A 22,891-nucleotide genomic window follows, 5' to 3' on the forward strand; every position below is an offset into this window, starting at 1 on the left:
ATTATGCAGTGAACACTCTCCTGCCCCATGTATGTGTGTGTGGGTGTGTATATATACACACCTGTGACTGCACCACAAGCGTAGGGAACTCTCACAAACACCATAAAAAAAAACCCTCCTCTCCCATTCACTCACTTAAAAGAACCAAGTATTTTCACATTTATTTTGTCTTTTGGGGTTGTCACTAAAGTCTCCAGATATTTTGTTTTGTTTTGTTTTGTTTTTTTGTTTTTGTTTTGGCTTCTATAGAAATTTATCCCAAAAGGAAAAAAAAAAAAGAAGAAGAATGAAACAAAAATTAAAAAAAGACAGACAATTGTGAGGACGCAGTTCCACAGACCCACTTATCTTCCCCCCCCCCTTTTGGGGGAAGGAAACATCCCGTGTTGTTAATTTTCCCCCCTTCCAAAGTTGGTTTGTCACCTCTGCTCTTTTCTTTCAACTGCTCCTTCACGTTCTTGGTTCTGGGATCTCCGTGTGTGGAACCCACTGGGTCCCCTGACTTCTCCAAAGACAATCTGAGCGGATTCCAAGCTTAACCTTAGTGTCCGGATGCTTATTTTGTCCACACAACCCAACAAACCGTACCCAGCTGAGCTTGGGAGTGACTTGGAGCTACGTGTGCTTTCTGGTGGGGTGGGTGGGTGGGTGATTTCAGGAGTGGGAACCCTACCTCCCCCTCTCCCCCCCTCCCCATAACTGGAGGGTCATACCCCACAGCGTTCCTGAGCCACAGGTTCTTTTGACCTCCAGTACAGCTGTTGAGCACATCCTCCAGAGGTTGATGGAACAGGGTGGGGTGGGGGCGTCCAGCACAAAGCTGTCTTGAGAGAAGGTGGAGGGGCCGGGATGAGCTGGAGGGAGGCCAGAGTTTCCAGAAAACATGGAGGACGGTCTAGAGGAGAAAATTCTTCTTGAAAAGTAGATAAGTTTCGGGATCTCTTCTCCTTCCCACAACACGGCTTTGCTATTTTCTTGTCGTGGCCCAGACAGGGACTATGGAACCATCCACCCACCCAAGGGTGAAATTTGGGGGGGGGGGGGTCGGAGAGCGAGGGGGAGGAGGAGGAACAGACCAGGCATGAGTACCTCGTTCTCATAGAAGGAGGGTGACACAAAAAAAAGGGGAAACCCCCCTCCCTTGTATTTTGGAACGAGTAGGTGGGTTTCTTTCTCCAGGCCACTTGGAAGGAGAGCTGCAAACCTCCGCAGCCCCCAAGGGCAAGGGTCCCTGTGTGGGGCTGGGTGGATCCTCCCAGTTTTGGGTCCCTCATTCAGGGCATACGCATAGCGTACATCTCTTAACTGGAGGCACCTCCGCCGGCGAGCGAAGGGAAGGTCAACAAGGAGGGGCCCCAAAAGCTAGGGCAGGGAGCGGTCACTCCTGCTCGTTGAGTTCGCGGGGGGCTCCCCTCCGTGGAGTGCCTTCTTCAGGCGGCGGGGGCCCCCGGGGCGGTGGGGGAGCTCCCCGAAGAGTCTGAATGCGCCGGCACTCGTGGCAAATGCGGACGTGGGTACAAGGCCTGGGGGGGTCTTCCAGCAGGCGCTGAGGGCCTGGTTCTGTCACTAAAGTCCCCGAATAGAGTTTGCCGTTGCTGAGGCGCATCTCCCGGACAGATCGCAGCGAAAGGCCCCCGCGGATGGGGTAGTGACGCCGTCGCCGTCGGGAGCGAGTCGGCTTGCGGCAAGAAACCGCGTGACGTAGCTCCCTCAGCATCTCTTGACAAACCGAGATCTGCAGGAGGTTGAAAAGGAGAACAGTCAGAATAGCAGAGTTCAAAGGGACCTTTTTGTCACAGATACGCCTCATCTCCTTTCACACTTCTAATTGTGGCTCGGCAAGATCTTTGTGGTTCAGCTCCTTCTCTGCTTAAGCCTGGTTGCGAAGAAGTAGGAAGTTGTGGGAGCTTCATCACTTTTTTTTTTTTTTAAATTTGATTTATATGCCGCCCTTCTCCGGAGACTCAGGGCGGCTTACAGTGCGTTAAGCAATAGCCTTCATACTTTTGTATATTTATACAAAGTCAGCTTATTGCCCCCACAATCTGGGTCCTCAATTTACCTACCTTAGAAAGGATGGAAGGTTGAGTCAACCTTGAGCCTGGCGAGATTCGAATCTGCAGTAATTGCAGGCATCAGGTCTTAATAACCAGCTTAATAACAGGGTGCCTTAGACCACTGTACTACCAAGGCTCTTTTTCAAGAAGAGATTGGACTGCCATGTGTCAGGAAGGGGGCAGGGCAGGGGTCTCAAACCCACGGCCCGCGGGCCCAATGCGTCATGTGCTGGCCCTGCCCCCGCCTGATTTAGCGAAGGGGGGGGAAAGTCCCGATATGTCACGTGATGATGCCATGAGGACGCGAGTTTGACACCTCTGGTGTAAGGTCTCCTGCTTGGGTGGGGGGGCTGGACTAGATGACCTACAAATTCCCTTTCAACTCTGTTAATTTGTAAGAGATCTGTAAGCTGTCATGGGTGCACCTAGGTACACCCACATTACACCAATTCTCCATGAGCTGCACTGGCTCCCTATTGGTCTCCGGTCACAATTCAAGGTGTTGTTTATTACCTTTAAAGCCCTACATGGCTCAGGACCAGGTTATCTTCGAGGCCGCTTTCTACCGCATAGCTCCCAGCGACCGGTAAGATCCCACAGAGTTGGTCTCCTCCGGGTCCCGTCAGCTAAACAGTGCCGGCTCGCGGGCCCGCGGGGGAAGGGCCTTCTCTGTGGCTGCCCCAGCTCTCTGGAACCAATTACCTCCTGAGGTCCGGACTACCCCCACCCTATTTGCCTTCCGAAAAGCGGTGAAGACCTGGCTTTTCCAGCAGGCCTGGGGCCGTTGATCTCGCTCTTGTGTCTTGGCGAGATCCGGCCATGAATGGGTTTTAATTGTTTTTAATGTTTTAATTTTTAATGTTTTTATATATGGTTTTTAATGCATTGTAAGCCGCCTTGAGTCTTCGGAGAAAGGCGGCATACAAGATAGATAGATAGATAGATAGATAGATAGATAGATAGATAGATAGATAGAAAGATATTGATAGATAGATAGATAGATAGATAGATATAGATAGATAGATAGATAAATAGATAGATAGTTAGATAGATAGATGATAGATAGAAAGAAAGATAGATAGATAGATAGATAGATAGATAGATAGATAGATAGAAAGATAGATGATAGATAGATAGATAGATAGATAGATAGATAGATAGATAGAAAGATAGATAGAAAGATAGATAGAAAGATAGATGATAGATAGATAGAAAGATAGATGATAGATAGATAGATAGATAGAAAGATAGATAGAAAGATAGATAGATAGATAGATATAGATAGAAAGATAGATAGAAAGATAGATGATAGATAGATAGATAGATAGATAGATAGATAGATAGATAGATAGATAGATAGATAATAAGCACGTAAGGCTTCATTCATTTTCCTAGCCTTGGCTTCCCTCCATTCTCTCCCCTCTCGCTGCCACCGTCCCCAGTTTCACTCACCTCTTCGTGCTCCGCCGAGCGCCGCGTGGCCCACACAAATTCCATGACAGCCACAAAGACGGCAATGATGAGTCCACAGATCAACACCACAAATATTCCTCCAATGTTCTCCATACCCAACCCTGGAGTAAAGGAACACGTGTGAAATGATACAAGTTGTTAGGCAAGGAGCCTGGATAGCTCTGCAGACTAAGCACTGTAATTTAACACCAGCTGTCTGCAATTAAAGTAAGTTCGAATCTCGCCAGGCTCAAGGTTGACTCAGCCTTCCATCCTTTCTAAGGTAGGTAAATTGAGGACCCAGTTTGTGGGGGCAATAAGCTGACTTTGTATAAATATACAAAAGGATGAAGGCTATTGCTTAACGCATTGTAAGCCGCCCTGAGTCTCTGGAGAAGGGTGGCATATAAATCAAATTTAAAAAAAAAAAAAAAAGGATAGGAGACCCCTGAGCATAGATGCTTATGCCCCTCCGGGAAGGGAGCACAGGTGGTCCTCAATTTATAACCGTTTGTTTAGTGACTGTTCAAAGCTGCAATGGCAACTTTGGTACGATAAGGCACCTCTTGGCAGTTCGAGCTTTTCCTGCCTGCAATCTACTGTACGGCCACAAGAGGCCGCTTTTGCAAAATTACATCTGGGATTGCAAAACAAACCCTACCATGAAATAGAGGTAGTCCTCGGTTTACAAGCAGTTCATTTAGTGACTGCTCAAAGTTACAACAGCACTGACAAAAAAGTGACTTATGACCGTTTTTTTACACTTACAACCGTTGCAGCATTCCCAGAGTCACATGATTAAAATTCAGACAGTTGGCAACGGGATCATATCACGTGATCCGCTTTTGCGACCTTCTGACGAGCAAAGTCAACGGGGGATCCAAATTCACTTAACACCCCCCCCATATTCCCAACTCAACAAACGCCAATGATTCACTTAACAACTGTGGCAAAAAAAAAAAGTCGTCAAATGGGACAGACTCACTTAACGAATGTTAATGTTTTCTACTATTGGTTAACCTCTGACCTTTGGCCCTGTGATCTTCCTCTTTGGGGCATTTGCTTCCTTCCCACCATTTGCGTTTCAGGATTTCCAATCGGTTGTTTTCCTGCAGCTGCAGAATGGCCAGAGTGATCTCATCCCGGAATGGAGAACCTGCGGGAGGATGAGGAGGGCAAATCACCAATCAGCTTTCTTCTATCATCTCCTCCTGCTCCTCCTCTTCTCCTTCTTGTCCTTGTCCTTGTCCTCCTCTTCCCTCTCTTCCTCATCCTCTTCCCCCTACCCCTACCCTCTTTCTCCTCCTCCTCTTCCCTCTCTTCCTCCTTCTCCCCTTCCTCTTCTTCCTGCTTTCTCCTCCTCCTCCTCTTCCCTCTTTCTCCTCTTCCTCCTCTTCCCCTCTTCCTCCTCATCCCCTTCCTCCTCCTTTTCCTTCTCTTCCTCCTCTCTTCCTCCTCCTCTTCCCTCTTTCTTCTCCTCCTTGTTCTCCTCCTCTTCCCCTCTTCTTCCTCCTCCTCCTCCCCTTCCTCCTCTTCCTCTTCCTCCTCCTCGTCCTCCTCTTCCCTCTTTCTCCTTCTCCCCTTCCTCCTCTTCTTTCTTCTCTTCCTCCTCCTCTTCCTCCTCCTCCTCATCCTCCTCCTCTCTCTCTTTCTCCTCCTCTTTGTCGTCTTCCTCCTCCCGCTCCTCCTCTTCCTCCAAGCCAAGCCAGTTACTGCTGCTCACCCAAGGGCATTCCGATGCCATAGCCCTTGGTATCTAGTAGCCCCCCGATCTGGGTAAGGTTGCAGTTGAGCCTCCGGTGATATTCATTCATCGTGCTCTCCAAAAGAAAGGCATATTTCGAATTCAGCACCCGAGCAATTCCTTCTTCCGTGCTCTTCACGAAGACACTCGGTTGCTTTGAATGCATGTAATTCCACATGCGCTGGTAAGTTTGATAGCGAGAATTCTGATTGGGAAGAGAGAGGGACAAAACATCAGGAGCCTCAACGGGACAGAAGGACCGTTTTCAGGCACAGAGTAGTAGAATCACTCTGTGCCTTTATTGTTTGTTGACTAATTGCTCCATGCAAACTTTTTCCAATTTATAACAGAGACATAGATTTCTTCTCCTGTGTTAGGATATGGTTTGAGCCTAACTATGTTGTCCAGGCAATATAAGTGTACTGTTACTTTATCTGTATATGTATTATATGGCTTTAATGCTGAGTCATGCTGTAATCACATAATTACTGGTTGTGAGAATATTTAAGCCAGGTACTGCAACGTGTTCAGTTGCTGCTATGATATGCTGTTGAGAGGTTGCTGCTATGATGCTGCTGTTGATGATAAGCTATCATTGAGAGGAGGTGCTATCTGTAGTTATCATTGGATGGATCTGCAACCATCGTGGTTTGTGAACCAGAGTGAGTTTGTTATTCTAACCAACTACTGTTTGTTGAGTAAGAAGATTCTGTAACTACTGGACTGATTTACTGGCAAAGACTTGGAATTTGTTTAAAGACTATGAGACTGTTTTTCTACTATAAAGTAAGCTTTTGATAAACCAGTTTGCTTATCTCTTATTCATTGCTCTCAGCAACGTTTCACTGTGCCATCTACTCTGCTGGTTGGTAACACAACAACAATAACCTTAACATCCTGCCTATCTAGTTTATCTTCCCAACAAATAGGGATCCCTCAAAATTGGGAGGGGGGGGGGGAAATTGGTCTCGGTTTGCTTCGGCTTATCATTAAAATCAGGAGCCCTTTTTGCTGTGGCAGAACCAGAGAAGAAAGGCAGCTTTTAAGAAACTTGTTTTTTTTTAAAAAAAAAACAAAAAAAACAAAAAAAAACAAATTATACAAGCCAAGCTTTTTAAACATGGCAAGGCCAAGCCAGCCTCCTTGTTAAAAATAACTATGGCCTTGCAGACTTGCAGCAAGCTAGGCTTTTTGGATCAGGATTAAAAAAAAAAAAAACAATTTTCAGAGATCTGAGCAAAGCAGGTGTAGGTTTTCCTTTTCTGTCATCGAGGCCTGCCACCTTGTCTGATGATTGATTTCCCTTCGTTAAGGTCTCTCGGAGTAGAGACAGCTGCTGTTACTATGGATACAGGTTGCCGGAAGGAAGGAAGGAAGGAAGGAAGGAAGGAAGGAAGGAAGGAAAGAAAGAAAGAAAGAAGGAAGGGAGGGAAGAAGGAAGGAAAAGAAGGCGGGAAGAAGGAAGGGAGGGAGGGAAGGAGGAAGAAGGAAGGAAGGAAGGAAGGAAGGAAGGAAGGAAGGAAGGGAGGGAGGGAGGAAGGAAGGAAGGAAGGAAGGAAGGAAGGAAGGAAAGGAAGGCGGGAAGAAGGGAGGGAGGGAGGGAGGAGGAAGGAAGGAAGGAAGGAAAGGAAGGAAAGGAAGGAGAGGAAGGGAGTGGAAGGTGGGGTGGGGTGGGGTGGAGTTAGGTGGGAGGGAAGGGAAGGGAAGGGAAGGGAAGGGAAGGGAAGGGAAGGGAAGGGAAGAGAAGAGAAGAGAAGAGAAGAGAAGAGAAGAGAAGAGAAGAGAAGAGAAGAGAAGAGAAGAGAAGAGAAGAGAAGAGAAGAGAAGAGAAGAGAAGAGAAGAGAAGAGAAGACTGGTCAACAGACAGACTCAACCATTATTTCAACTGGGAAAGTGTGAGCTTCCTAGACCAAGCAAAAATCCCAAAACCATTAGGAAATTCCTGGAAACTTGTCATTCAGGCAAATCAGCCATTAACAGACACATAGAGATACACCACATTTGCACACCATTCGAAAGAGACCATAAACAACCAAAGAAAGAAACAAACAAACAAAAAAAGTCCAGAACGCACCCACTCTGGCAGCCTACACCCAGATAAGAAGGAATGAATACCAGACAAACAATCAAGCAGAAAGCAATGCCCTCATCAAAACACCACAGAGGTGTACAAGGATGGCCTTCAGAACTGACACAGGCAGGCAGTGGAGAGCTATTACAGTAGTCAACATCAGTTTTTATTTTATTTATTTTATTTTATTGCAATTTTTCACTTCTTCGGGGGGGGGAACTACAAAAACTCTGCCATGCCCAACCACCCGGTAGCCTCCGTCACCTACGATGGGAGGGGTTTAGAGGAGACAGCTCTCAGCAGCCCCAGCTGTGCAAGGAAAAGAGAAAACGACACTCACCTGGAAAAAGGTCATGGTAGAACCGGCATGGATAGTGCCGTATTCAATGTTGGTTTGGTCGGCCAAGTCATCCGCCGATTCTATTGGCACCTCCATGCGCTGCACGGTGAGGAAGGCCGCAAGGTTTGCCGTGTAGGAGGAGATGATGATCAGCGTGAAGGCCCACCTTTATCACAACAACGAAACCCAGTTTGATTTATTTTTTTTTTTAGAGAGAGAGACAAGGAAAAAAAATCTCTACTTTTCATCTCCAACTTTTAATTCATGAACAAGTTTTGGCAGTCCACCTCTTTAGATGTGCCTCCTAAGATTGCGGTCGCAAAACTTTCCAGATTCACTTAACAACCGTGTGACTAACTTAACAATTGCAGTGATTCACTTAACAACGGCGGCAAGGAAGGTCATCAAATGGGGCAAAGCTCAGTTTTATTTATTTATTTATTTATTTATTTGATTTATTAATTATTATTTATTTATTTATTATTAACCATTGACTCGCTTAGCAACGGAAATTTTGAGTTCAATTGTGGCCCATAATCTGCTCTTAACGGATAACTCAAAGTTGGACGTCCCTAAAACTTATAATTATAAATCGGTAAACGTTACTGAGATTTTTAAAGGAAAGACACGACAAGCTACACTCCGATATATACCAATATTCCTTCTTGGAAATCATCATTTAAAAAAGAAAAATTATTGCCTATTGCATCAACATGCCAAAACCAATATGCCCTTAATGTACCATCCCACAGATGAAGTGTTGTTCTCACCAATTAAAAATGCTCCCCACTGATTAATCAGCTAAAGTTTTAGTGCCAATTAAGCTACCAATTAAGGATTGCAAACCTCATTAGTATTCTTTTAAAAAAATGTTGAAATCTGTAGGTGCTGGCATGATGCATTTAAGAGGTGACAGTGTTCCAGATTGGGGAAAAACAACAACAATCACCACCACCATCCTCCCTAGACATGAAAATATTTCAAAGTAGGTAGAAGATAAGGTGATTGTGATTTTTCCAAACCTGTTGCAAATTAAATACAGGCAGTCCTCAACTTACAACGGTTTGCTTAGTGATCATTCAACGTTACAACAGCACTGGAAAACGTGACTTAAGTTTTTCACACTTATGACACTGTATCCATGGTCACGTCATCAAAATTCAGATGCTTGGCAATGGACTTGCATTTATGACGGTTGCAGCGTCCCTGCCAAGGTTACGTGATCCCACCTTTGACGACCTCCCTGACAAGCAGCGTCCTGGGATTATGTGATCTCTTTTGCGAGTGTTGTTGCCCGCCGGCGACCAGCAGAGCTGGCAGCAGAATCGGACAGTGAGGAGGTTGGGGAGGAATATGAGCCAGTCGTGGGGGCAGGGGAAAGCTCGGACGAGGGCTCTGCATCGGAGGCAGAGAGGGAGCTAGACAGCAGTGAGGCAGAGGAATAGCTGGAGCCTGTTCCCAGTGTGCTCATGCGCAGAGCTGCCAGAAGACAAGAACAACTTAGAAAGGGTCTACCTGGGAGTAAAGCCACATCTTGGAGGTGATTGGCCCCTCCCATAGGAAACTAAAGAGGAGGGAATGGGGAGTGGGCTTTTGCAGGAAACAATTCCTTCATTCTGTGACTCTGAGAGACTCAGTGACGAGTTTTGCCTTGTACTACATTTGGAAACTAGTTACCTGGCAGCCTTCCAAGCGAGATAAGGTCTGTGTTGATAAATATTCCTTTGAAAAACTGTTTGTACAGCCCTTGCTGACTGTGAATGAAAGGAATTCACCGTCATGTAAATAAAAGGGGTTTTGCCGGGACCAAGACTCTGCTTCCTGCTTTTTAAGGGAGCCTAGGTGAGAACAGCGACCTTCTGACCAGCTTCACTTAACAACCATGTGACTAACTTAACAACGGCAGTGGTTAGCTTAGCAACCGTGGCTAGAAAGGTCGTAAAATGGAGCCAAACTCCCTCAACAAATGTTTCACTTAGCAACAGTAATGTTGGGCTCAATCGTGGTCGTAAGTTGAAGACTGCCTGTACGCCATGCCGTCTTTTCGGTGGGTGGGGAAAAGGTTGCGCAGCTTTCCTCTGCACAATTTCTCTCTCCAAGTCGGCTTGGTTGTTAATCATACAGTTCCTTACCAGACACCACTGACACAACGGGTAGAAAGAGCTCGGGGCATAATTTCTGATCCCTGTTGCATGAAACCCCCGACTGGGAACCAGAGGCTGTTTCCCAGCGTGTACTGGTTTTCCAGGATGTTATGACGCTCCCGGAGACAAGGATGAGGGTTGTACCATTCGTAAGGGCTTAGCCTGTGGAAGGAAGAAACATTTATCTCATTTATATCATATATCTCAGGGGCTGCCCCAAAGAAGAGGGAGTCAAGCTATTCTCCAAAGCACCCGAGGGCAGGACAAGAAGCAATGGGTGGAAACTAATCAAGGAGAGAAGCAACCTAGAACTAAGGAAAAATTTCCTGACAGTGAGAACAATTAATCAGTGGAAAAACTTGCGCACTGGGGCAGGTGGGTGGGCGCACTTATAGGTCGCAACTACCGGTTCGCTCGAACCGATCCGAACCGGCAGTAACCCACCTCTGCCTTAAGTCTAGGATGAATCTCTCATAGGTAGGACTTACCGAGCAGCGAGAAAGAGGACGCAGCTAACTGCGAGATAGGCAAGAAGCATGAAAAGCCAAACTGCTGGGGAAAAGGGGTCAAGGAAGGAAAAATACCCCGGTTTGCGTCCCTATGAGGAAAAAAAAAAAAGATTAGAATAGGTTCACTGAAGCATTTCTGAATTTCCTAATATCGAGCATCGTTCCAAAGAGTGTGTTGCATTCAATACGTTTTCCCCAAACGTACCAACTTCCAGATGTGTGGATCTCTTCCTCTCTTTCTCTCCCTTTCTCTCTCCCTCTCTCTTCCTTTTTCTCTCCCTCTCTATCTCCCTCTCCCTTTCTCTCTCCCCCTCTCTCTCCTTCTCTCTCTCCCTCTCCCTCTCTCTCTCCCTTTCTCTCCCCCCTCTCTCTCTCCCCTTTTTTCTCTCCCTCTCCCTTTCTCTCTCTCTCTCTCTTTCTCAGGAAGTAATGACGACCGGGCGGTTGGGCAGAGCCTAGCACTGCCATTGCTACCGGTTCTCCGAACCACCCGCCGCCATCATTACCGGTTCGGCTGAACCGATCTGAACCGGTAGCATTTCACCCCTGGTGTGTACCTCCAAAGTCCTGGCACTGTTTTGGGATTTGGGAGGGGGAATTTTGGAAATAATTTGCAATTGCCTTCTTCCTAAGGTTGAGAGAGTGACTGGCCCAAAGTCACCCCATTAATTTGGTGTCCAAGCCAGGACTAGAACTCCCAGTGCCTTGGTTTCTAGTCCGGTGTCCTTAGTCACTGCACCAAACTGGTTCTCTATGGCTGGACTTCGTTTCAGAATTCAGAATTCCGGGCTGATTGGGGAATTCTAGGAGTTGCGGTCCATACATCTGGAAGTTTCCAAGCTGAGGAAAGTCCTGCATTATAAATGCAGCATTATATTTACTAGGCGCAATTTCGTTACAAATGTCAGCATTCTGATGCTGCCATAAAAAGACGAGACTTGACTTTTCACCTACTTATTTTCTCTGTAGATAATATCCCCTAGGAGATGGGATGGGAGGGGGGAACATTCCTGTGGGGTGAGGTCAGAAGCTGGGGAGACTGACTTGGAAGATGGCCAATGAGAAGATGAGAATTGGGGAACGGAAAGGGAAGGGTTTGGGGGTCAGAGGGTTAGTATCGGCTACGACGAAGTCGGGGCCAGATCTGTCGTACTCAATAAATGGAATATTTCAGCAAAGATTAATTGTTTGGGAGTGCAATTTATTTGAGATGACATCGAAACCTGACAACAACGTCTTGTCCCGGTAGAACTAACGATCTCTCCTTTAACCCTCCACTTGAAGACGGAGTTGTGCCTACCAGGTGTACACGGTACAGGATGCTGATTCCCAAAGTCATGAAAGGCTTGGAGAAGTCGATGACCTTCTCCCGTTCAGCTGTGATGGTGAAGGCAGCTACCGCCAGATCGGCTTTCTGGAAAAGCAAAGCACAGGGAACGTCACTGTCACGTCCACCGAGTGACGCCTGCTGCTCTCTACATTTTCATTGGCTGGTTGGAAGCAGGGGTGGACTTCAAAAAATTCTCTGCCCGGTTGCTGGGTGGGCGTGGCCATGGTGGGTGTGGCCTAGTCGGCCTCCTGCACCGTGGAAGGGGAGGTGCATTTTTACCCTCTCCGGGCTCCGGAGGCTTTCCTCGAGCATCCAGGAGGGGGGAAAACGGCCTCCCCAGGCCCCGGAGGCCCTCTGGAGGCCGAAAAAGGGTGTGTTTCCGGCCTTCCCGAACCTCTAGTAGGCCCGTTTTTCACCCTCCCTGAACCTCCGTGCGCGCCCTGCACTTACCTGCATCCAAAACGGGCCACGTGGGGACTCCTGGGAGGGGAGGAGTGGGGGAGGGCCAGCCAGGAGTGGGATTTGGGGGTTCTCCGAACTGCACAGAATCTTAGCTAGAGGTTCTCCCGAACCCCTGCGAACCCCCAGCAGCCCACTCTTGGTTGGAACTCAAGCAAAGACTACAGGTTGTCCTCGACTTATGACAGTTCGTTTAGTGACTGTTCAAAGTTACAACGGCACTGAAAAAAAGTGACTTATCTCCTTGCTTCACACTTACGTCCGTTCATCAAAATTCACATGCTTGGCAATTGACTCATAGTTATGACGCTTGCAGTGCCCCGGGGTTATGTGATCACCTTTTGCGACCTCCAGACAAGCCAAAGTCAATGAGGAAGCCAGGCTCACTTAACAACTGTATCACTAACTTAACAACGGCAGTGATTCACTTAACAACTGTGACAAGAAAGGGCGTAAAATGGATGCTGCAACAGTCGTATGACAAACAGTCATACTTAGCTTTTTAGGGCGTCGTTGTAATCTGAACAGCCACTAAATGAATATTGTAAATCAAGGATTATCTGTAAATCCTTTGATTATTTTAACTCCATTGATCTGAGCTACCAGGTGCGGTGGCCTAGAGGCAGAGCTCTCGCCCCACAATTAGGAGGCTGTGAGTTCGATCCTAGGTAAAGGCAGATATTTCTCTCCCTGGGCACACTGAGGATATATATCTGCTGAAAAAAAATAACTCTGCATTGGCGACAGGAAGGGCATCCGGCCAGTAAACAGTCAGCTCCATTCAGTTGCCCAGACTCCACCCCACAAGGGATTATGGGGGTCGTTAAAAGAGGATGATTGATCTGAGCTACCAGATCTTGCTTGCAGAAACCTCAAAAACCACTACAAAACTGGCAGAGAGAGAGACAACAAGAAAATATCTCCTTGCTGCTTTCTTATCCAAATGTTTGAATCCAGATCTGGCTCGCCTACTACTGAGTAATTGTGAGTCATTTTGTAGACAGCCTTTCCAGGCACTTTGCTAAGTGCACCCTCAAACAAATATTCAATTGTGGTCTAACCCATTCAGATCTTAGAAGCAGAGATGCCATTTTTTTGTTTCTCTCTTTTGGGATAAAAGCAAAAAGCAAACAACAAACCAGCATCAGCTCTTCATCATTGAGAAAATATCGCAGCCAAGCCTGCTAGCAAAATAGCTTTCTATCTGCAGGGAGCTGTTATCAGATCTGACCCACAGTCTCTCTTCTGCCGTCTCTTTATTTACCGTTTTTCTGTGGCTGCACAGAGCTTTCTTTCTTTATATTGATTTTCTATCAAATGCGTTTCTTAGTGCTTAATAAACATCGTGTTGTCTGGGTATTTCATTTGCTTAACAATGCAAATTACATTCTTAGTCTCCACCCCTTTTTTCCAATCATTGGTAAAATGAATAATATTTTTGATATTAAATATGTAATAATATGATTGATAATATTCTGCATCCTCTTTCTGTTTCATTTTCAGTGTCAATCTATCCACTTCTTCACAATCTAGTTAGCATCTTCTTGACTATTTCTTTGTCTCGTGGTACATCTTCATTTTTCCAATATTGCACGAAAACAATCCTCGCTGCTGTTAAGACATGTAATATTATAATAATATAGAGAGCCGAGGTGGCGCAGTGGTTAGAGTGCAGTACTGCAGCTACTTCAGCTGACTGATAGTTCAGCCAATCAGTGGATCAAATCTCACTGGCTCAAGGTTGACTCAGCTTTCCATCCTTCCGAGGTGGGTAAAATGAGGATCCAGATTGTTGGGGGCAATAGGCTATTTAGTATACTGTCTTTGGGGTAAGCCGCCCAGAGTCCTCAGAGAGTGGGCGGCATAGAAATATGACTAATAAATAAAATAAATATTACATACTTTTAATAAATACATACTTTTCTTATCAAGTTTTTCTGATATTATGCCTAATAAAAACAATTCAGGTTTAAAATCTACATGTCTTCCTATCATCTTTTCTAACCACCTATGTATCTTTGCCCAAGAGATAATTTTTTTTTTGCTTTGAAACAAATCCACCACAAAATGATAAAATGTGCCCGTTTTGTGGGCTACATTTCCAACATTTGCTAGACATATTTTTAAAGATTTTAGCTAATCTAGCAGGATAGAGCTGACTTTTTTGAGGGGATAGGAGAAAAAAAGCACCATTAAAAGCCTACCGCTTTCTGAAAAGAATGGCCATGTAGAAAAAAACAGTTCCAATTTTAGCTGCTGACACACCAAGCTGGGATATATTGATCTTCCTGCAACCTGCATCCTACATCTTCAGGCAGGGGTGGGCTGCTGGGGGTTCGCAAGGGTTCGGGAGAACCTCTAGTTAAGATTCCGTGCAGTTCGGAGAACCCCCAAATCCCACTCCTGGCTGGCCCCGCCCACCCCATCCCACCCCTCCCAGGAGTCCCCACGCGGCCCATTTTGAATGCAGGTAAGTGCAGGGCACGTGCGGAGGTTCAGGGAGGAAAAAAACGGGCCTACCGGAAGTTTGGGAAGACCGGAAATGGGCCCATTTCTCGTTTCCAAAGGGCCTCCGGAGCCTGGGGAGGCTGTTTTCGCCCTCCCGGAGGCTCGAAGAAAGCCTCCGGAGCCTGGAGAGGGCAACAACAACTCCCCCGCCAAGTTGCAGGAGTAGAGGTGGGTTTCAGCAGGTTCTGACCAGTTCTGGAAAACCGGTAGCGGAAATTTTGAGTAGTTCAGAGAACCGGTAGTAAAAATTCTGCCTGGCCCAGCCCCCATCTATTCTCTGCCTCCCGAGTCCCAGCTGATCGGGAGGAAATGGGGATTTTGCAGTAACCTTCCACTGGATTGGGGACGGAATGGAGATTTTACAGTATCCTTCCCCTGGACTGGGGTGGGAATGGAGATTTTACAGTATCCTTCCCCTGCCACGCCCACCAAACCATGCCTGCCACGCCACGCCACGCCACGCCACACCCACCAAACCACACCCACAGAACTGGTAGTAAAAGAATTTGAAACCCACCACTGTGCAGGAGGCCAACTAGGCCACGCCCACCATGGCTATGCCCACCCAGCAACCGGGCAGAGAACTCCTTGCTAAAATTTTTGAAGCCCACCCCTGTCTTCTAGTAAGATTCTAAGCCTGGTTCCTAAAACCAACTTCCGCATGCTTTCCACATACAATTTCACTGTTAAGATCTGTCTGGTTAATGGAAATTTTTGTAGGGGAGAAAAAAAAAAACATAACAAGGCTGGGCTTTTCCTAACAGCCTTACCCTGTTAATGAGTTCTCCCACCATGCCGGTCCAAGACCCATTAGGTTCAGGAGCCCCGTAAAGCCCATCATCCACCAGTTTGATCTGGAAACGGAACTTAAGGATGTCGGCAAGCTCGTGAAGCATGTCCACGCAGAAGCCTTCATACTGTGCTGGACCGGACAGTTCCTGGAAGTTTGCCCGACGCATCACGTAGGGGTTCTCCTGTAAGCCAAGATATAATATGAGGTAGGGTGGCTCAGTGGCTAAAATGCTGAGCTTGTTGATCGAAAGGTCGCCAGTTCAGCGGTTCGAATCCCTAGTGCCGCGTAACGGGGCGAGCTCCCATTACTTGTCCCAGCTTCTGCCAACCTAGCAGTTCGAAAGCAGGTAAAAAATGCAAGTAGAAAAATAGGGACCATCTTTGGTGGGAAGGGAAAAGGGTTCCGTGCGCCTTTGGCGTTTAGTCATGGCGGCCACATGACCACAGAGACATCTTTGGACAGCACTGGCTCTTCGGCTTTGAAATGGAGATGAGCATCGCTCCCTAGAGTCAGGAACAACTAGCACATATGTGCGAGGGGAACCTTTACCTTTACCTTAGCATGTGCTGGCTGGGGAATTCTGGGAGTTGAAGTCCAGAAATCTTAAAGTTACCAAGTGTGAAGACCCTTGAGCTAGTAGATAACAGGCAACCGTCCTCAAGATATGACATATTTTTGATAGGAGAACCCCAAACCCAAACATACATAATATTCCTCCTTCTTCCTATTTTCCCCACAACAACAACCCTGTGAGGTAGTTGGTTGAGAGAGTGTGACTGGCCCAAAGACACCCAGTTGGCTTTCATGTCTAAGGCGGGACTAGAATTCCCAGTCTCCCGGTGATTGGCCCATAGTCACCCAGCAGCTTTCATGCCTAAAGTGGGACTAGAACTCACAATCTCCTGGTAATTGGCCTAAAGTCACTGAGCTGGCTTTCATGCCTAAGGCGGGACTAGAACTCAAAGTCTCCTGATGATTGGCCCAAAGTCACCCAGCCGGCTTTCATGTCTAAGGCAGGACTAGAACTCACTGTCTCCTGGTTTATAGGCCAGCACCTTAATCACTAGGCCAAGCTGACTCTCTGAGCTATCGGTCAGATGCTATCTCATGGCCATGAGAGGATGGGATTTCCCATCCCTTCCCTCTTCCTCTATTTCTCTCTTTCCCGTCCCATTCATCAGCCTGCTAGAGAAAGGAGCCATAGTTTTCCCCCAGAAATCTGTCCTGACCACTTACAGAGCACTTCTGAAATTAGCTCAAGAGCGCCTGGCTCCCTGCCTCAATTCTGACGAAGGGTTAGAGGAACCAGCCCCATCCTTCCAGAGGTTCAACAACAGCACATCATAACAACCCAACAATCTGCGCTTTTTGTTTCTCTGTACCCACTCATACGCAGAAGGACGGGCACCTCTTTTGTGCATGAAAATCACAATCGCAATCACGGCTCTTCATTAATTTGCCTAATTCTTTTTTTTTCTTCTTCCTCCTCAACTGAAGCACACTTGTCATCAGTCCATTGTAGGGAAGTACATGCCAAACATTAATTATTGTTTACCCATCAAAACCACCATCCCATTTTCAGCCCTAAGATGAGCCGGAGGAGTTTGACCATTTCGAGCAGCGGTTTCAACTATTTTCTTGGAAGTGAAGAACTAACTCCAAACTGATATGGAGGAAGTCCTCACTATGTAAAGGGAAGTATGCCACTATGTAAAAAGATGTGGAGACTCTAGAAAAAGTGCAGAGAAGAGCAACAAAGATGATTAGGGGACCGGAGGCTAAAATATACGAACAACGGCTTCAAGAATTGGGTATGAAGACGTTTTTATTTCAGCAAGCCGGCCTGGCCTGAATAGGTTTTATGGGTTAGTTTTTTAATTGTATAGCTTGGGGTTTTAAATTGGGAGGCCGATTAATTTAATTTATTTTTAGTTATCTTAACTTTTATATTGTATGTTATTTTAATTTTCGGCTGTTCACTGCCCTGAGTCCCTTCGGGGAGAAGGGCGGGATATAAATTCAATAAATAATAATAATAATAATAATAATAATAATGATGATGATGATGATGATGATGATGATGATGTTGTCAAGTTTAATGAAAAGAAGGACTAGGGGAGACAGGATAGCAGTCTTCTAATATCTCAGGGGCTGCCCCAAAGAAGAGGGAGTCAAACTATTCTCCAAAGCACCAGAGGGCAGGACAAGAAGCAACGGGTGGAAACTAATCAAGGAGAGAAGAACTAAGGCAAAATGTATTAACGGTGAGAACAATTAACCAATGGAATAATTTGCCTTCAGGAGTTGTGGGCGCTCCAAGTTTTTAAGAAGAGATTGGACAACCATTTGTCTGGAATGATATAGAGCCGTGATGGTCCCACTGGAAGTTGGCAAACAGGCCGTTTCTGGCCTCCAGGGGGATGGGGAAGGCCGTTTTCGCCCTCCCCAGACTCCTAGAAAGGCTCTGGAGCTTGGGGACAGCAAAAAATGGGCCTTCTGGCCCCACTGGAAGTTAGAAAATGGGCCATTTCCAACCTCCAGAAGGCCTCTGGGGGGGGTGGGGGTGGGGAAGGCCATTTTGCCCTCCCCAGACTCCTAGAAAGGCTCTGGAGACTGGTGAGAGAGAAAAACGGGCCTACCAGGCCATCGCATGCCAGGAGCTGGGGGAGAGCATGGGGTGGGGGTCGTACGCATATGTGCAGGGTGGGGGCGCATAGAATTATGGATGTGGGCATGCGTGCACACGACCCCCTCCCTCCCCTGCTCCTGGCACATGATGACAAAAAGGTTAGCCATCACTGGTATAGGGTTTTCCTGCCTGAGTGGGGGGTTGCACACTAGAAGACCTCCAAGGGCCCTTCCAACTCTGTTATTCACTTTTCACAATCATCTTCGAAGGGGTCTGTGAATGAATCAAGGAACCACCAAACAGGAAAGAGGAAATTTTTGCTGTAGGTGTCAGGCTCCAAGTAATGCCACCCATTACAAATCCCACACCCAAGTAAAATTCAGGCTTGACAGTAGGACCCTCTCTTTCACACATGGAACACTTAAACAAGCTACCATTCCCTTGTGTTCACAACTCCAAGGGCTCCCAGTCATCCTTTGCATCCTTGGTTGACTTTAACCAAGTCACCTGCACAACCATTTCAAGCCTGGTTTTCAAAAGATGAAGAAATGCCACTAAGAAGAAGACAAGGAGGAGGGCACTTACCAAGATGGTGGTGATCACTAGCGTCTTATTGACCAGGCTCTCTGCGGCATTGATATCCAACGTTGTGGCATTCATTGCAAGGGTCTTGTTAGAGTACCACACCCCAATCTGTTGAGAAAGAAGCCCGGAGTTATAGGTTTCTTGCTAGATTTATCCTGTACACAGGCAGTCCTCGACTTACGACCACAATTGAGTCAAACATTTCAGTCGCTAAGCCAGAGAGCTGTTAAGTGAGTCTCATCCCATCCCACAGTCGTGGCAAGGAAGTGAACCACGGCGGTTGCCAAGTGTCTAACACCGTTATTAAGTGAATCTGGTTCCCCCATTGACTTTGCTTGTCAGAAGGTTGCAGAAGGGGATCACGTGACCCCGGGACACTGCAAACGTCATAAATGTGAGACAGTTGCCAAGCGTCCAAATTTCGATCACGTGACCATGGGCATGTTGCAAAGGTCCTAAGTGTGAAAGTCACTAAGTCACTTCATTTTCTAGTAAAAGTACCTTTCTCTATAAACAATGGAGTTTGGGTCATTCTTTCCTGGACTTTGAAGGAAGCACACCTGACAATATCTCTTTTTTCCCAGTGCCGTCGTAACTTTGAACAGCAACTAAACAAATGGTTGTTAAGTCGAGGACTATCTGTAATCTTTGCACAAACAGGGAATTCTAAACTCAAAATCTAGTCCTCTTACCTCCCGGTGTCCATGTCGTCCTTTTTCCAGAATTCTCAGGGTATAATTGGTTCTTTGACCCTTGCTGTTGAATTCCACGTGTCCCGTCAGCCCGTCATACTCTACCTAGCCAGGGATGGAGAGACAGAGGAATGGGGTGCAAATCGAAGAAGACAGAGAGAAAAACACAGGAGAATGAGAGTGAGGCACAGCCAAAACTGGCTCACAAGTTGTAAATTACAGGGAGAAGGGAGAACTCTGGATCTCTTCATCGCCCAAATAAGGAAGGGGATTATCCCATGTCCTAGGTCAGTGGTCTCCAAAACACAGGCACTTTAAGACTTGTGGACTTCTGTCAGAGTTTGTTGCAGAAATCAAACATCCAGAAAGCACGCACAGGCAGACTGATGCAGCAGGATTCATTAACTTCTTTATATACATAATAACACATGAAGATAAATGTACAATACCAATAGCAGATTCTTCCAACGTAGCAGTTACAAGAAAAAACACAAGCAGAGTAGTTTTAGTTCCAATTCAGCAGACAGACTAATTCAGAGCTCAGAGCTTAATACCGAAGCCACGCCCAGACTTCTTGCTTAAGTTTCTGTTTCTAAACAGCTCTCATTGGCTGACCCAGTTGCTATGTCTATTCATTGGCTGACCTTGTTACCATGTCTTCCCAGTCATGAATATTCTGATAACTTCAACTCCCAGAATTCCTCAGCCAGCCATGGCCTAGGACATTGGATGATCTGGCTGGCTGAGGAATTCTGGGAGTTGAAGTCCACAAAAAGTGTCCATGTTTGGAGACCACTGACCTAGGATACTGGATAGTCCGGCTGGCTGAGGAATGGCTGGCTGAGGAATTCTGGGAGTTGAAGTCCACAAATCTGAAAGTGCCCATGTTTGGAGACCACTGTGCTAAGTTGTGCCACAGAAACGTGGTAGTAAAATAAGCCTTTGAGGATTGTTGTTTTTTTCCTTGAAAAGGGAGGGGAGGACTCTGACAGGCACCCTCCCATTTTGGCTGCGTTTAGACAACACAGTTAACAAAATTGGCAGCCAGATTCACCCCAAGTGCTAAATTTGGATAGTTTTATTTCTGGTGACTGAATTGTGCACATCCACTTCACTGGATAAATTTTCCATCCATTGTTGGCAAGAGCAGAAAAGTCAGTGGCCACATATCCCTTAGGGAACCTGCGGGCAATTGACGTATTTGCTCCAACTGAGAACATCTGACCTTCGTTTGGGCAAATCTAACAAGACAGACATCAACGCTTACACAACCATGTCACATATTTGCATGTTTTTGTTTTGCTTTAAAAAAAAAATGGGGGAGGGAGCTGTCATTCTAGGAGAAGCAGCCTCTCACCATGCGCAGGTAGTTCATCAGGCTGGTTCCATGTTGCCAGATGTTAGCTGATGTGCAAGCCAGGGGCTTAACCCCAATCTCCTGGCTACGGTTCAATTCCCGCACGGCACTCACGACCACGTGTACTGCGTCAAACATGAGAGCTGCTGATAGCTGGAGGGGAACAAAAATAATTCAGCTGCTGTTAATTATGGCATTTGGTGGGAGGGAGGGGTCCAGATAAAGGCACCTCCTTGCTACCCTTTTCTTCCAGAGCTATTCTTCCTTTGGCTACCACGCTAAAACATCTGTGCTTCTGCAGAACGGGAGGCGGGTTGGGTGAGTCAGATAGTGAGCGTGGATGTGCTCCACCAGGATGAAGTCAACCTGATCTTGAACAATCTCTACAAGTCAACAGTGGAGGACTGTTTATCCTGAAGCTCAGCCGAACAGAAATAATTTTAGTTAGAAGCAGTTAGGAAACTCTGCAGTTAAGAATCCATGTCTTCTTGGATGACTTCAGCTGTGTTCTTCAACCCAACATCCTTTGTTCGTCAGCTCAATAATCCATCTGTCCTCAACCCAACATCCTTCGTTCCTCAACCCAACAATCCATCTTTCCTCAACCCAACATCCTTCATTCCTCAAGCTGACAATCCATTCCTTCCTCAACCCAACATCCTTGGTTCCTCAAGCCGAAAACCCATCCTTCCTCAACCCAACATCTTTTGTTCATCAACCCAACAATCCATCTTTCCGCAACCCAACATCCTTCATTCCTCAAGCTGACAATCCATCCTTCCTCAACCCAACATCCTTCGTTCCTCAAGCCGAAAACCCATCCTTCCTCAACCCAACATCTTTCGTTCCTCAACCCAACAATCAGTCTTTCCTCAACCTAACATCCTTCGTTCCTCAAGCCGAAAACCCATCTTTCCTCAACCCAACATCTTTTGTTCCTCAACCCAACGATCTATCTTTCCTCAACCCAACATCCTTCGTTCCTCAAGCCGAAAACCCATCCTTCCTCAACCCAACATCCTTCATTCCTCAACCCAACAATCCATATTTCCTCAAACCCAACATCAAATATCACAACTCTTAAAGTCGCCAAATCTGGAATATTATGACTCTGTGATTGCTAGTCTGTAGCTCCATTTGTAAGCTAAGGACTAGCAAATCTTTCCAAATCCTGTGGTCCTTCCTTATTCAGCTAGATCAGGGGAGTGAAACTCGATTTCATTGAGGGCTGCATCACGGTTGTGTTTGACCTTGGGGGATGGGTGGGTGTGGCCAGGGTGGGTGTGGCCAGCTCAACGTCAGTTGTGTTGGGGCGCCTGCGGTGTCCCAAGTGCTCTGCCAGCGAAAACAGAGCTCGGGAGAGCCGTGTGCAGCCCTCCCGAGCTCCCTTTTCACTGGCAGAAGGTTGCAGAAGGCCATCGCAGCCTCCCGAGCCCCATTTTTGCTGGCAGAAACATCGCAGGCTGATCCTTCACTGTTTCCAGGGCAGCCCTGTGGGCCAAATCTGATTGCGGGCCTTGAGTTTAACACCCCTGAGCTAGATAATCCTCCACACAGATGCACCTGTATAGTCATCTCTCCTTCCTCATGCTGGGTTGTCACACTTACCGCCGGTCCTGGGTAAGGATTGACTTCACAGTTCTCTCGCCATGACATGTTGAGGCTACGGACAAATTCCATGTAGAAAGGATGTGTGGTGTTGAACATGGAGAAGCCCAAGACATTGGAATGTTCGTCCACAATTCCATCCAAGTGCAAGATTGGAAAATCCTGGAAGGATGGTGAACATATTAGTAGACTGAACCTTCCTCTTTAACATACATTCAAAAAGGTCAACCGAGGTCAACCTAGGCAAAGGCTTATAGAAGAGAGACTGCCAAGGAACAGGAAGGAGAAACATGGAAGGGAACCTAGAGATCAACACCAGAAATTTCAAAACATTCTTAAAGATCCATCTCATTCTGGGCACCCTTTTTTTTTTTTTTTTTTGAACTAATACCATCTGGCAGATGGTACAGGACAATAAAGACAAGAACAAATAGACTGAAAAACAACTTCTACCCCAGAGCAGTAATTACCATATTTTTCGGAGTATAAGACACTCCAGACTATGAGACGCACCTACGTTTTTTGGGGAGGAAAACAAGAAAGAAAAATCTGCCTCTGCCTCCCAGCAATTTGCCTCCTTGCAGCAAACAGCCCGTTTCAATTTCAGCTTCA

The 22,891-nt window shown here is 46.5% G+C and overlaps 1 protein-coding gene across 1 annotated transcript in view; it reads right to left on the minus strand.

Moving 5' to 3' along the window:
- Positions 1-1,378: 1,378 nt before the first annotated feature.
- Positions 1,379-22,891, minus strand: part of GRIK5 (glutamate ionotropic receptor kainate type subunit 5) — a 34,502-nt gene continuing 12,989 nt past the window's right edge. Inside the window, exons 7-19 of the mRNA XM_070950084.1 lie at positions 22,280-22,441; positions 20,672-20,824; positions 19,315-19,419; positions 18,623-18,730; positions 15,386-15,589; positions 11,619-11,732; positions 10,298-10,407; positions 9,798-9,971; positions 7,666-7,831; positions 5,233-5,458; positions 4,537-4,665; positions 3,510-3,631; positions 1,379-1,735 (exon numbers count right to left, since the gene is read on the minus strand). Coding sequence (XP_070806185.1) covers positions 1,379-1,735; positions 3,510-3,631; positions 4,537-4,665; positions 5,233-5,458; positions 7,666-7,831; positions 9,798-9,971; positions 10,298-10,407; positions 11,619-11,732; positions 15,386-15,589; positions 18,623-18,730; positions 19,315-19,419; positions 20,672-20,824; positions 22,280-22,441 — 2,130 coding nt within the window. The remainder of the gene's footprint in view (positions 1,736-3,509; positions 3,632-4,536; positions 4,666-5,232; positions 5,459-7,665; positions 7,832-9,797; positions 9,972-10,297; positions 10,408-11,618; positions 11,733-15,385; positions 15,590-18,622; positions 18,731-19,314; positions 19,420-20,671; positions 20,825-22,279; positions 22,442-22,891) is intronic.

The sequence above is a fragment of the Pituophis catenifer genome, unplaced genomic scaffold (genome assembly GCF_029215685.1).
Source record: "Pituophis catenifer annectens isolate HBS135680 unplaced genomic scaffold, rPitCat1.0.hap2 SCAF_9, whole genome shotgun sequence".
Taxonomy (NCBI): domain Eukaryota; kingdom Metazoa; phylum Chordata; class Lepidosauria; order Squamata; family Colubridae; genus Pituophis; species Pituophis catenifer.